Source organism: Hemitrygon akajei, chromosome 19 (genome assembly GCF_048418815.1).
Source record: "Hemitrygon akajei chromosome 19, sHemAka1.3, whole genome shotgun sequence".
NCBI classification, from domain to species: Eukaryota; Metazoa; Chordata; class Chondrichthyes; order Myliobatiformes; family Dasyatidae; genus Hemitrygon; species Hemitrygon akajei.
Genome location: NC_133142.1, coordinates 63,762,254 through 63,775,159, shown reverse-complemented (window position 1 = coordinate 63,775,159; position 12,906 = coordinate 63,762,254). Strand labels below are relative to the sequence as shown.

At 42.4% G+C, this 12,906-nt stretch overlaps 1 protein-coding gene across 1 annotated transcript in view; it reads left to right on the top strand.

Moving 5' to 3' along the window:
- The window catches only part of traip (TRAF-interacting protein), a 72,775-nt gene extending 62,168 nt beyond the window's left edge, over window positions 1–10,607 (top strand). The window contains exons 15-16 of the mRNA XM_073072651.1: window positions 57–107; window positions 7,761–10,607. Coding sequence (XP_072928752.1) covers window positions 57–107; window positions 7,761–7,877 — 168 coding nt within the window. The 3' untranslated portion in view covers window positions 7,878–10,607. The remainder of the gene's footprint in view (window positions 1–56; window positions 108–7,760) is intronic.
- The last annotated feature ends 2,299 nt before the right edge of the window (window positions 10,608–12,906 follow it).

The following is a 12,906-nucleotide window of genomic DNA, read 5'->3' as shown; positions in this document are numbered from 1 at the left end:
TCACCCTTGTGCAGAGTTCAGGCTGCTAACTTTCATTAATCTTTTTGTTTCCTTAGGTGCGAACGGGCTTCGATGGATTGGGAGGAAGAACCAAGTTCATTGAACCTGTATCTTTTGCTGGATTTAGAAATTCTGTTTGGTGAAATATTCTGTGGCTCAGAAGGATAGGGAAAGGAAGAAGGCAACAGTACTTGGGGACTCTATAATTAGGGGGTCAGGCAGGCGATTCTGTGTATGCAGGAAAGAAACATGGATGGTTGTTTGCATCCCAGTTGCCAGGGTCCAGGATGTTTCTGATCATGTCCACGATATCCTGAAGTGGGAAGGTGAACAGCCAAAGGTCGTGGTACATATTGGTACCAGTGACATAGGTAGGAAAAGGGAGGAGGTCCCGAAAACAGACTACAGGGAGTTAGGAAGGAAGTTGAGAAGCAGGACCGCAAAGGTAGTAATCTCAGGGTTACTGCCTGTGTCACGCGACAGTGAGTATAGGAATAGAGTTGAGGTGGAAGATAAATGCGTGGCTGAGGGATTGGAGCAGGGGGCAGATATTCAGATTTCTGGATTATTGGGACCTCTTTTGAGGCAGGTGTGACCTGTACAAAAAGGACAGGTTGCACTTGAATCCGAGGGGTCCAATATCCTGGCAGGGAAGTTTGCTAAGGCTGTTGGGGAGAACTTAAACTGGAATTGCTGGGGGGGGGGGGGGGGGGGGGGGGGAGGGGGGGAACCGAACTGAAGAGATGGAAGAAGGAGCTGGTGGCTAACAAATAGAGAAAGCTTGAAGACAGTGCGAGAGGGAAGATTGGCAGGTGATAGAGAAGGGATGAGCTCAGACTGATGGTTTGAGATGTGTCTATTTTAGTGCAAGAAGCATCATGAACAAAGCAGATGAGCTCAGAGCATGGATCAGTACTTGGAACTATGATGTTGTGGCCAATACAGATACTAGGATGGCTCAGGGGCAGGATTGATTACTTAGAGTGCCAGGCTTTAGATGTTTCAGAAAGGACAGGGAGGGAAGCAAAAAAGGTGGGGGCGTGGCACTGATGGTCAGAGATAGTGTCACTGCTGCAGAAAAGGAGGAAGTCATGGAGGGCAAACACGAAGAAATCTGCAGATGCTGGAAATTCAAACAACACACACAAAATGCTGGTGGAACACAGCAGGCCAGGCAGCATCTATAAGGAGAAGCACTGTCGACGTTTCGGGCCGAGATCCCACGGGATCCCACTACCAAGCACATCTTTCCCTTCCCCCCCCCCCCCCTTTCTGCTTTCCACAGGGGTCGCTCCCTACATGACTCCCTTGTCCACTCGTCCCCCCCATCCCTTCCCACCGATATCTCTCCTAGCACTTACCCTTGTAAGCGGAGCAAGTGCTACACCTGCCCTTACACTTCCTCCCTCACCACCATTCAGGGCCCCAGACAGTCCTTCCAGGTGAGGCGACACTTCACCTGTGAGTCGGCTGGTGTGGTATACTGCATCTGGTGCTCCCGGTGTGGCCTTTTATATATTGGTGAGACCCGACGCAGACTGGGACTATTTCGCTGAACACCTACGCTCGGTCCGCCAGAGAAAGCAGGATCTCCGAGTGGCCATACATTTTAATTCCACGTCCCATTCCCATTCTGATATGTCTATCCATGGCCTCCTCTACTGTAAAAATGAATCCAAACTCAGGTAGGAGGAACAACACCTTATATACCGGCTGAGTAGCCTCCAACCTGATGGTATGAACATTGACTTCTCTAACTTTCGTTAATGCCCCTTCTTACCCCATCTCTGACATATTTAGTTGGTTTTTTTTCTCTCTCTCTCTGCCCATCACTCTGCCTGTTCTCCATCTCCCTCTGGTGCTACCCCCCCGTTTCGTTCTCCCGAGGCCTCCTGTCCCATGATCCTTTCCCTTCTCCAGCTCTGTATCACTTTCGCCAATCACCTTTCCAGCTCTTAGCTTCATCCCACCCCCTCCGGTCTTCTCCTATCATTTCGCATTTCCCCCTCCCCCCATTACTTTCAAATCTCTTACTATCTTTCCTTTTGGTTAGTCCTGAGGAAGGGTCTCGGCTCGAAACATCGACAGTGCTTCTCCTTATATATGCTGCCAAGTCATGGAGGGATTGTCTACTGAGTCTCTGTGGGTGGAAGTTAGAAACAGGAAGAGGTCAATAACTTTACTGGGTTTTTTTTTTATAGACCACCCAGTAGTAACAGGGTCCTCGAGGAGCAGATAGGGAGACAGATTCTGGAATGGTGTAATAATAACAGGATTGTCATGGTGGGAGATAGTAATTTCCCAAATATTGATTGGCATCTCCCTAGAGCAATGGGTTAAGATGGGGTGGAGTATGTTAGGTGTATTCAGAAAGGTTTCTTGACACAGTTTGTAGATAGCCCTACAAGAGGAGAGGCTGTACTTGATCTGGTATTGGGAAATGAACCTGGTCAGGTGTCAGATCTCTCAGTGGGAGAGCATTTTGGAGAAGTGATCACAATTCTACCTTCTTTACCATAGCATTGGAGAGGGATAGGACCAGACAAGTTAGAAAAACATTTAATTGGAGTAAGGGGAAATATGAAGCTATCAGGCAGGAAGTTGGAAGCATAAATTGGGAACAGATGTTCTTGGAAATGTACAGCAGAAATGTGGCAAATGTTTGGGGATATTTGCGTGGCGTTCTACATAGGTACGTTCCAATGAGACAGAAAGGATGACAGGGTACAGGAACTGTGGTGTACAAAGGCTGTTGAAAATCTAGTCAAGGAGAAAAGAAGAGTTCAAAAAACTAGGTAATGATAGAGATCTAGAGGATTATAAGGCGAGCAGAAGGAGCTTAAGAATGAAATTAGGAGAGCCAGAAGGGGCCACGAGAAGGCCTTGGCAAGCACGATTAAAGAAAACCCCAAGGCATTCTACAAGTATGTGAAGAACAAAAGGATAAGACATGAGAGAATAGGACCAATCAAGTGTGACAGTGGAAAAGTGTGTATGGAACCGGAGGATATAGCAGAGGTATTTAATGAATACTTTACTTCAGTATTCACTATGGAAAAGGATCTTGGCGATTGTAGGGATGATTTACAGCGGATTGAAAAGCTTGAGCACATTGACATTAAGAAAGAGCATATGCTAGAGCTTTTGGAAATCATCATAGACCCATAGAACATTACAGCACAGAAACAGGCATTTTGGCACTTCTTGGCTATACTGAATCATTTTTTTGCCTAGTCCCACTGACCTGCACCTAGACCATATCCCTCCATACACCTCTCATCCATGTACATGTCCAAGTTTTTCTTAAATGTTAAAAGTGAGCCTGCATTCACCACTTCAACTGGCAGCTCATTCCACACTCCCACTACTCTCTGTCTGAAGAAGCCCCCTTCTAATGTTCCCTTTAAACTTTTCCCCCTTCACCCTTAACCCATTTCCTCTGGGTTTTTTTTAACCTCCCCTAGCCTCAGTGGGAAAAGCCTGCTTGCATTCACTCTATCTATACCCATCACAATTTTATACACTGCTATCAAATCTTCGCTCATTGTTCTACGCTCCAGGGAATAAAGTCCTAACCTATTCAACCTTTCTCTGTAATTCAGTTTCGCAAGTCCTGGCAACATCCTTGTAAACCTCCTCTGCATTCTTTCAACATTATTAATAACATTCCTGTTATTAGGTGACCAAAACTGCACACAATACTCCAAATTCAGTCTCACCAATGTCTTATACAACCTCACCATAACATTCCAACTCTTATACTCAGTACTTTGATTTATAAAGGCCAATGTACCAAAAGCTCTCTTTACGACCCTATCTACCTGTGACGTCACTTTTAGGGAATTATGTATCTGTATTCCCAGATCCCTCTGTTCGACTGCACTCCTCCGTGTCCTACCATTTACCTTGTATGTTCTACCTTGGTTTGTCCTTCCAAAGTGCAATATCTCACACTTGTCTGTATTAAACTCTGTCTGCCATTTTTCAGCCCATTTTTTCCAGCTGGTCCAATTCCCTCTGCAAGCTTTGAAAACCTTCCTCACTGTCCATACACCTCCAATCTTTGTATCATCAGTAAATTTGCTGATCCAATTTACCACACTATCATCCAGATCATTGATATAGATGACAAATAACGATGGACCCAGCACTGATCCCTGTGGCACACCACTAGTCACAGGCCTCTACTACCACTCTCTGGCTTCTCGCATTGAGCCAAAGTCTAATCCAATTTACTACCTCACCATGTATACCTAGCGACTGAATCTTCCTAACTATCTTCCCATGCGGGACCTTGTCAAAGGCCTTTCTGAAGTCCATGTATAGAACCTCCACTGCCTTCCCTTCATCCACTTTCCTGGTAACTTCCTCGAAAAACTCTAATAGATTGGTTAAACATGACCTACCACGCACAAAGCCATGTTGACTCTCCCAAAAAGTCCCTGTCTATCCAAATACTTGTAGATCCTATCTCTTAGTACTCCTTCCAATAATTTACCTACTACTGATGCCAAAGTTACCGGCCTATAATTTCCTGGATTACTTTAAGAGCCTTTTTTAAACAATGGAATAACATGAGCTATCCTCCAATCCTCCGGCACCTCACCCGTGGATACCAGCATTTTAAATATATCTGCCAGGGTCCCTGCAATTTCAACACTAGTCTCTTACACTTACCTTCACTGGCACGTGGCACAGGTAACAATCCTGAGATTACTACCCTCGAGATCCTGCTTTTTAACTTCCTACCAAGCTCTCTACACTCATTCTTCAGGACCTCCTCACTCTTTCTTCCTTCATCATTGGTACCAATGTGTACCATGACATCTGGCTGCTCATCCTCCCACTTCAGAATTGCTGTGCAAGCAATCAGAGACATCCCTGACCCTGGCACCCAGGAGGTAACAAACCATCCGGGAGTCTCTGTCATGACCACAGAACCTCCTGTCTGTACCTCTAACTATCGAGTCCCCTATCACTACCGCTCTTTTCTCCCCCCCCCCCTCCCCCCCGCCCTTCTGCACTGCAGAACCCGACTCAGTGCCAGAGATGTGGCTGCTGCAGCTTGTCCCAGGTAAATTATCCCCCCCCCCCAACAGTATCCAAATCGGTGTACTTGTTGTTGAGGGGAATGGCCACGGGCCTGCTCTGCCTGCCCTTTCCCCTTCCCTCGCCTGACGGTTACCCAATTACCTGTGCCTTGCTCCTTTGGCGTAGCTACCTCCCTGAAACTACTATCTATAAATTCCTCATTCTCCCAAATGATCTGGAGGTCATCCAGCTCCTGCTCCAGTTCCCTAACGCGGTTTGTTAGGAGCTGCAGCTGGATGCACTTCCTGCAGGTGTTGTTGTCAGGGACACCGGAAGTCACCCTGACTTCCCACATCCTGCAAGAGGAGCATTCCAACATCCTGCCTGGCATTCTCTCTGAACTTACTAGTTAAAAAAGATATCGAATGAGAAAAGAAAACAACAACTTACCAGAACCTACCCTCGCCTCTGCCTGTTCACACTGAAGCCTGTTGAGCCAAAGCCGTACCACTCTGACTCAGTCCACTCCGACAATGGCCACTTCACTAGAGGAAACTTCTTTTATAGTGCGCTAGCTGACTGGCTGTCTTCAGCTCCTCCGCTCCCAATTGGTTGGCTGTTTAAAAAAACTGATAAATCCTCTCCTTCTCAAGCTCTGACGATGGCTGCTTCGCTAGACGAAATTTCTTTCTTTTGAAAGAAATCATGTTGGTTAACTCTGTGGGAGTGGATTAGATGTACCGCCAGCTACTGTGGGAGGCGAGGGAGGAGATTGTTGAGCCTCTGGCAATAATCTTTGCATCATCAAGAAGAATGAGAGAGGTTCCAGAGGATTGGAGGTTTGCAGATGTTGTTCCTTTATTCAAGAAAGGGAGTAGAGATAGCCCAGGAAATTATAGACCAGTGAGTCTTATTTCAGCGGTTGGTAAATTGATGGAAAAGATCCTGAGAGGCAGGATTTATGAACATTTGTAGAGGCATAATACAATTAGGAATATTAGATTAGATTAGGAGGCATGGGATCCAAGGGGACTTTGCTTTGTGGATCCAAAATTGGCTTGCCCACAGAAGGCAAAGAGTGGTTGTAGATGGGTCATGTTCTGCATGGAGGTCGGTGACCAGTGATGTGCTTCAGGGATCTGTTCTGGGACCCTTTCTCTTCGTGATTTTTATAAATGACCTGGATGAGGAAGTGGAAGGATGGGTTAGTAAATTTGCTGATATCAGAAATGTTGGGGGTGTTGTGGATAGTGTGGAGGGCTGTAGAGTTTACAGTGGGATGTCGATAGGATACAAAACTGGGCAGAGAAGTGGCAGATGAAGTTCAACCCAGATAAATGTGAGGTGGTTCATTTTGGTAGGTCAAATATGATGGCAGACTATATTATTAATTGTAAGACTCTTTGGCAGTGTGGAGGATCAGAGGGATCTTGGGTCCGAGTCCATAGGACACTCAAAGCTGCTGCGCGTTGACTCTGTGGTTAAAAAGGCATACATTGGCCTACATCAACCATGGGATTGAGTTTAAGAGCCGAGAGGTAATGTTATAGCTATATAGGACCCTGGTCAGACCCCACTTGGAGTACTGCACTCAGTTCTGGTCACCTGAGAGGCAGGAAGGATATGGAAACTATAGAAAGGGTGCAGAAGACATTTACAAGGATGTTGCCTGGATTGTGGAGCATGTGCTGCTTGGAGTGGCGGAGGATGAGAGGTGTATAAGATGATAAGAGGCATTGATTGTGTGGATAGTTAGAGGCTTTTTCCCAGGGCTGAAATGGCTAACACAAGAGGGCACAGTTTTATGGTGCTTGGAAGTAGGTACAGAGGAGATATCAGGACTAAGTTTTTTTTACAGAGAGCTGAGTGCGTGGAATCGGCTGCCGGAAACAGTGGTGGAAGTAGATATGATTGGGTCTTTTAAGAGACTCCTGGATAGGTACATGGAGCTTAGAAAAATAGGGGGCTATGGGTAACCCTAGGTAATTGTTTGATACATACATGTTTGACACGGCATTGTGGGCCAAAGGGCTTATGTTGTTATAAAGGGCTTTCTATGTTTTTCTAAAATTGGGAAAAATAACTGGGGACTTTAGCTTAAGAAGAAGATACCATAAATGTTAAAGGTCTTGCATTGTAAAGGTTATTGAGTCAAACTTGGCTCAAAGTTGGATGAGACTTTGAGGCCACACCCTCTCTGCTTTAACCAAAACAGTAGCTGGGAGAACATGTACAATCAGAGGCAATGGTGTATTAGAATTACGGTTATATAGAAGTCAGATTTTATTGAAAACTGCGTGTCACACAAGTAGTCCGTAGAGCCAGACAGGGGTAGGTCACATCACTGGAAAAGCTTGTAGATGAGAATAAGGACCAAGGAATAGAGTTGGGGGAAGTTCAGAGGCATAAAGCAGGTATAAGTAAGTGCTGGAAAATTTTGTTACTATCGGAGAGTTAAGAATGGACAGAGATTCAAAATTCAAAATACATTTATTATCAAAAAATGTTTTAGTGATACTGTACAATCTTAAGATTTGTCTGCTTACAGCATAACATATTTTAAAAATCAAAGTTCATGGTTACATTTTCAGTGTTTGTGTTCCACCATGAATTGTACATCAGTGTCCACAACGTTGTCCATCACAGATGTGACTTCACAACTATAAGAAAAATTTTGTTTTAAATATTGCCATTTGTTTTAAGTTCATCCTTGACATTACTTCCTTCAGACTAAAATGACGGAAATACGTCCACTGCCATTAAAAACAAAGAGAAAGAAAGTTACACGAGTAACGGTTAAAAGGTCCATCTGTAATCAGCCTAAACTGAAAGATTTCCTTAAATGAACCAAAAATGATCCCCAAATTTCAGGGATATGAGGCACTGGAATGGGATGAACTAGAACTGAAATGAGTGCCAGGTAATATCTTGTATTAGCAGCAGTCGTCTGTTGGTGTTGATAGCACTGATTGATCCTTTCAGGAAGGGTGAAGATGGCCTGTACAATGTGTCATAGCAGGAGCAGTAGTACATCCAGTATGACAAATGATCAAACACATGATCTTAAAAACAGAAAGGCTTTTCATGTTCACCAGGGCAATTGAATTCTTTCAGCAGTAGGTAGGCCACTGATGCTGCCTTGGACATCGAGAGTAGAAACCACATGGCAATACCGAGAGAAAGGAGCAATGTGATATTATTTTAAACTATCATGGACAGGAGAAGAGGGAATGAAAGGAGGGGGAAGACTTCAAATGAAATTAACTCTTGTATTGTGACAAGTGACAGATATCCTTGACTTCGCCTCTTCAAGCTAAGAGATGGTAATATTTTACCCGCTCAGCATCAGAGTAAAATATTCCAAGGCACATTAGTTGTCGAATAAATCTTTGCACCTTTGAAACTGCTTTTACACTGTCAAGCATCATATACTACTTTTTTCTGTTTTCATCAGACATACTTCACTAAATATATTTGGCCTTTTAGCAACAACTTGGGTTGAGCCCACATATTTTTAGAGACTAAGCAAGAATTACTGAACACCATTGTATTGAACATCTTGTACTCAGCCCTACTTTATTTCACTCATGCTGCCACCAAATAGAAGATTTCATTTCAGTTCTAGGCTGGATTTGAAATACTGATATTTAACTAATTATTCAGATACGTGTTTCCTTCAGTCTAGTTTTCTCTGGACTACACTATCCTGACCATTCAAGTCATTCCTAGAAATGGCCTAATTATTCTTCTCATACTTTAAACAGTGCTACATATTGAAAAAGTTGAATTGAAACACTCAAACTGAATTCTTCAAATTCCTGTTATTGACTATAAAGTTGATAACTTTTTGAATGCAGTTTTTTATGTCTTGACATCTCCACAATTTGTGTTGATATCCAATCTCCCATCAATTACTGTGGGTGTCAGTGATATAGGAGTTTGAATTTGTAAGATATTTGAGTACAGTGTCACAGCAGAAGCACTAGTTCTCATGATGCACAGTGATCCACATAATCAAACAAAAGTCTTGTCCATGTATGTTGATCGGTACCTTATCTTTGCATTTGATCTTTAAGTCTATTTTTAAAAGCCTTCAGCAAATTCAAAAGAAGAGCTTGTTTATAACCTACAAAGGATCTTCATTTGTTTTTGCTCTCTTTTTCCTTAAATGTGACAGTCAATGGCATTAACGGAGATTAGATGGTGTGCATAAACAAGCAAAACATTCTTGGCGTAACTCAATACCTCTGGTAGTGGGAATAGGGGTTTAACAACCTTGTAACTAATTATGTGTACATAGTCTTGCAATTTCTTTAATCTGTTGACTTGAAGTATTCTTTCAACTAACTTTAAGCATTGCTGGGCATTTATAAAACATCATAAGATTTAACTTGAGCTTGACCACTCTTTAAGAGTTTTTCAAAACCCACCTCTAATGTTAAAAGTGTTAAACTAATTGAATTCCAGAGACTGAACTGAAACCTTCAAGTTGATGGCAAATGTGTGGAAGACTAAATATTTGTATATACTGCATATAAAAGAGCACTTATCCAAAGTGCAGTTAGGAAAATAAGAATCTACCTGTTTATTAACCATGAATTGTTTCCGAAATGTTCCATTATTGTCACAATGGAAATCTAGAGGCCCAACTTATTGGGAGCACAATGAGTTTGCTGTTGTTTTTAATGAAATTAAATTTATCTGTTTTGCAATTACCCATCTCCCTTACCCCTTCCAATTTAATGTATGGGCAGGATAAGGTTTTAAAATGTTTTACCTCTGTGTAATATTGTCCAAGCTATCAACCTGGTTTCTTCTTCCAAACTGAGACATCCCATCTGTTAAGCTGATGGTGACCAGTTAAATGAGCATGTGCCCTTGCAGGCTCCTGAGGGTGCTATTTTGAGTACTTTAGGGGAACCTTGTAGTGGATTGCAAATCAAAGAATGCTTCTTATTTTGACAATCTTGCCTTAATATATAGAATGCTACTGCAGTCAAATTACGCTATTCAGGCCATTGTTCCTGTACCAGTCACTGTTTACTACTTCCCTCTTGACTGTGTAGAGAAATAGCTAGCTAAATAGGGTGTCAACTTTTGGAACAAGCAATGCCTTTTCCTCCACACTTTATCACTTTGTTTTATAGTCTTGCATTTCAATAATTCATTCTCCAAATCCAGAGCTATTACAGCTAGAAAGATTAGACATTTATCAAGATCTTGCTACAGCAACAAAAAATAATTGCAGTCTGACACAAAGATTTTTAAGTGGGTTTGTTTGTAAGCAATTAAAATGTGGAAAATCATCAATATTGATAATCTCCTAATACCGTGAAGTGGATCTTGGCAAGACTTTGTGTGTCAATTAATGAGCAAAACCTCCCATTTTGGATTTATAATTGTTCTGGGCTTTCATGTGTGTGGCTATGGATTCTGAAATGTGAAGATCAGCAGGTTGAAATTGGTGGACTCAGTTAAGTTTCTCTCCATCAGTTTTTTTACTTTGCGAAGTGGTGATAATTTTTTTCTTCTGAGTTAGCTACCTCCTGTATCTAATAAAGTGGTCACTGAATGTATGTTCATGGTCTTTTGTTGCTGTAGGCCATCCACTTCAAGGTTCTATGTACTGTTCATTCAGAGATGCTGTTCTTCATGCCACTGTTGTAACACGTGGTTATTTGAGTTACTGCCTTCTTCCTGTCAGCTTGAAACAGTCTTGCTATTCTCTTCTGACTTCTGACATTAACAAGGTGTATTTGCCCACAGAAATGCGGCTCACTAAATGTTTTTTTTTAAATTTTTTGCACCATCCTCTGTAAATTCTAGAAATTTGGAGATCAGCAGTTTCTGAGATACTTAATCCACGCTGAATGGCACCAGCAATCATTCCATGGTCAAAATCACTTAGATCATATTTCTTCCCCATTTGATGTTTGGTCTGAACAACTACTGAACCACTTAACCATTTCTGCATGCTTTTATGTATTGAGTTGCTGCTACATGATTGGCTGATTAGATATTTGCATTAACAAGCAGGTGTACTGAGTGTATGTCCCAACAATCTTCATAGGGCTGTTATCCGAAGTGTTGACAAGATTGGCTTGTTAGTGTAGAGTCAAGGAGGAATAGAGAGCATGTGGCTACAAGGACTGGGGTTGAACTTCAAAGGTTAGGACTTAGACAGCCAAAGGCACAAGGAAAAAAAAGGAGTCAGCCACCCTCCACCCTGCCATGTTCCTCATTCAATGTGTTTATGGCTTATCTGTCCCAGCATCAACTTTTCAAACCCAGATCCCCATATTCCTCTGATCTTTCAAAACCATTATCTATTTGCACTTTAAATACTGTTAATGGTCTGGCCTCTGGAACTCTCTAGGGTAGAGAATTCCAAAGACTCACTACCCTCTTAAGGATGAAAGTTCTATATAACCTCCCCTCTCCCTTCAAATGATAAGCTATTTATCATATAATTGTGCCCCCTTGATCAAGACTCTCCCACTAATGAAAATATCTTGGCATCTTCTCTTGTCAATCCACCTTAGTATTTTGTATGTTTCAATAAGATCACTTAGTTTTCTAACCAGCAGCATTGGTCTAGTGATTTGAAGGTCAGTAGTTCGAGCCTCAGCTAAGGCAGCATGTTGTGTCCTTGAGCAAGGCACTTAACCACACATTGCTCTGCGACAACACCAGTGCCAAGCTGTATCAGCCCTTGGACAACATCGGTGATGTGGAGAGGGGAGACTTGCAGCATGGCAACTGCCGGTCTCCCATAAAACCCTGCCCAGGCCTGCACCCTGGAAACTTTCCAAGGTGCAAAACCATGGTCTCTCGAGACTAACGGATGCCTATTAGTGTCACTTGATAGGCCATCCTCTTATCTGAAATTAGCCTCATGAATTTTCTCAGGACCGCCTGTCTCTCACAATCAAAGTCGGGTCTATTGTCATGTGCAAGTACAGGCCTCGTGCAATGAAAAACTTACTTGCAGCAGCATCATGGGTACATCATCAGATACGTAATATTCACAAGAAAAACAAATTATACACAAGTTTTACAAGATAGAATACATTAGCACTCAAGACAATTATAATGCAGAGTTCATTGTGTTGCTATACTTAGGTAGTGATTAGGGTTGTGTAATTTGGATCAAGATATCTGAAGGAAAGTAGGGGTTCTTTGTATTGTGGGACTTCTGTACCTCCTGCTCCTTGATACCTGCAAGGAGATAGCCTAGCCCAGATAGTGGGAATCCTGATGATGGATGCTGTACCCTTTCTTGGGTTAGGAGACAAAACTGCACTGTACTGGAAGATGTATATGATTTGTGACATAAAAGAGATCAGAACTGGCAGGATGCATTTGTTGGGACATTGGGTAGGTGCTGCTTTCAATTTAAAGGTGCACGATGAACAGCACTTTACAGTTCAATGTGAACTTTTACAATTTAAAATTTCAGGGAGTCAAATATGTGTAACTTTTAGCTTCCAAATACAATTTATAAAGCACATATTGGGAACTCTCTTCTTAGAAGACCAAGATTTGGAGGGAAAGAAGCTGTTTCTAAAGTGTGTAGGTCTTCAGGCCTCTGTACCTCCATCCCAATTGAGTATTCTGATTTAAATCTGCCCTGTTCCCTCCAGTTAAAATCAAGGCTACTTTCAAACTCAAAATGACAGTGTAAATATGGATGAAAGGGTGGAGCACAGTATGGTAAATATGAATAAAACTTATGCCAAGATGTTCATAAAATATGAATATCTCTAATATATATATTTTTAAAATGTGGTCTATATGTTCTCTCAGGCCTGCTCCACTATTCAATAAGATAGTGAAGGAGGTTATCTTAGATGATAACAGAACTGGGAAGTAGGC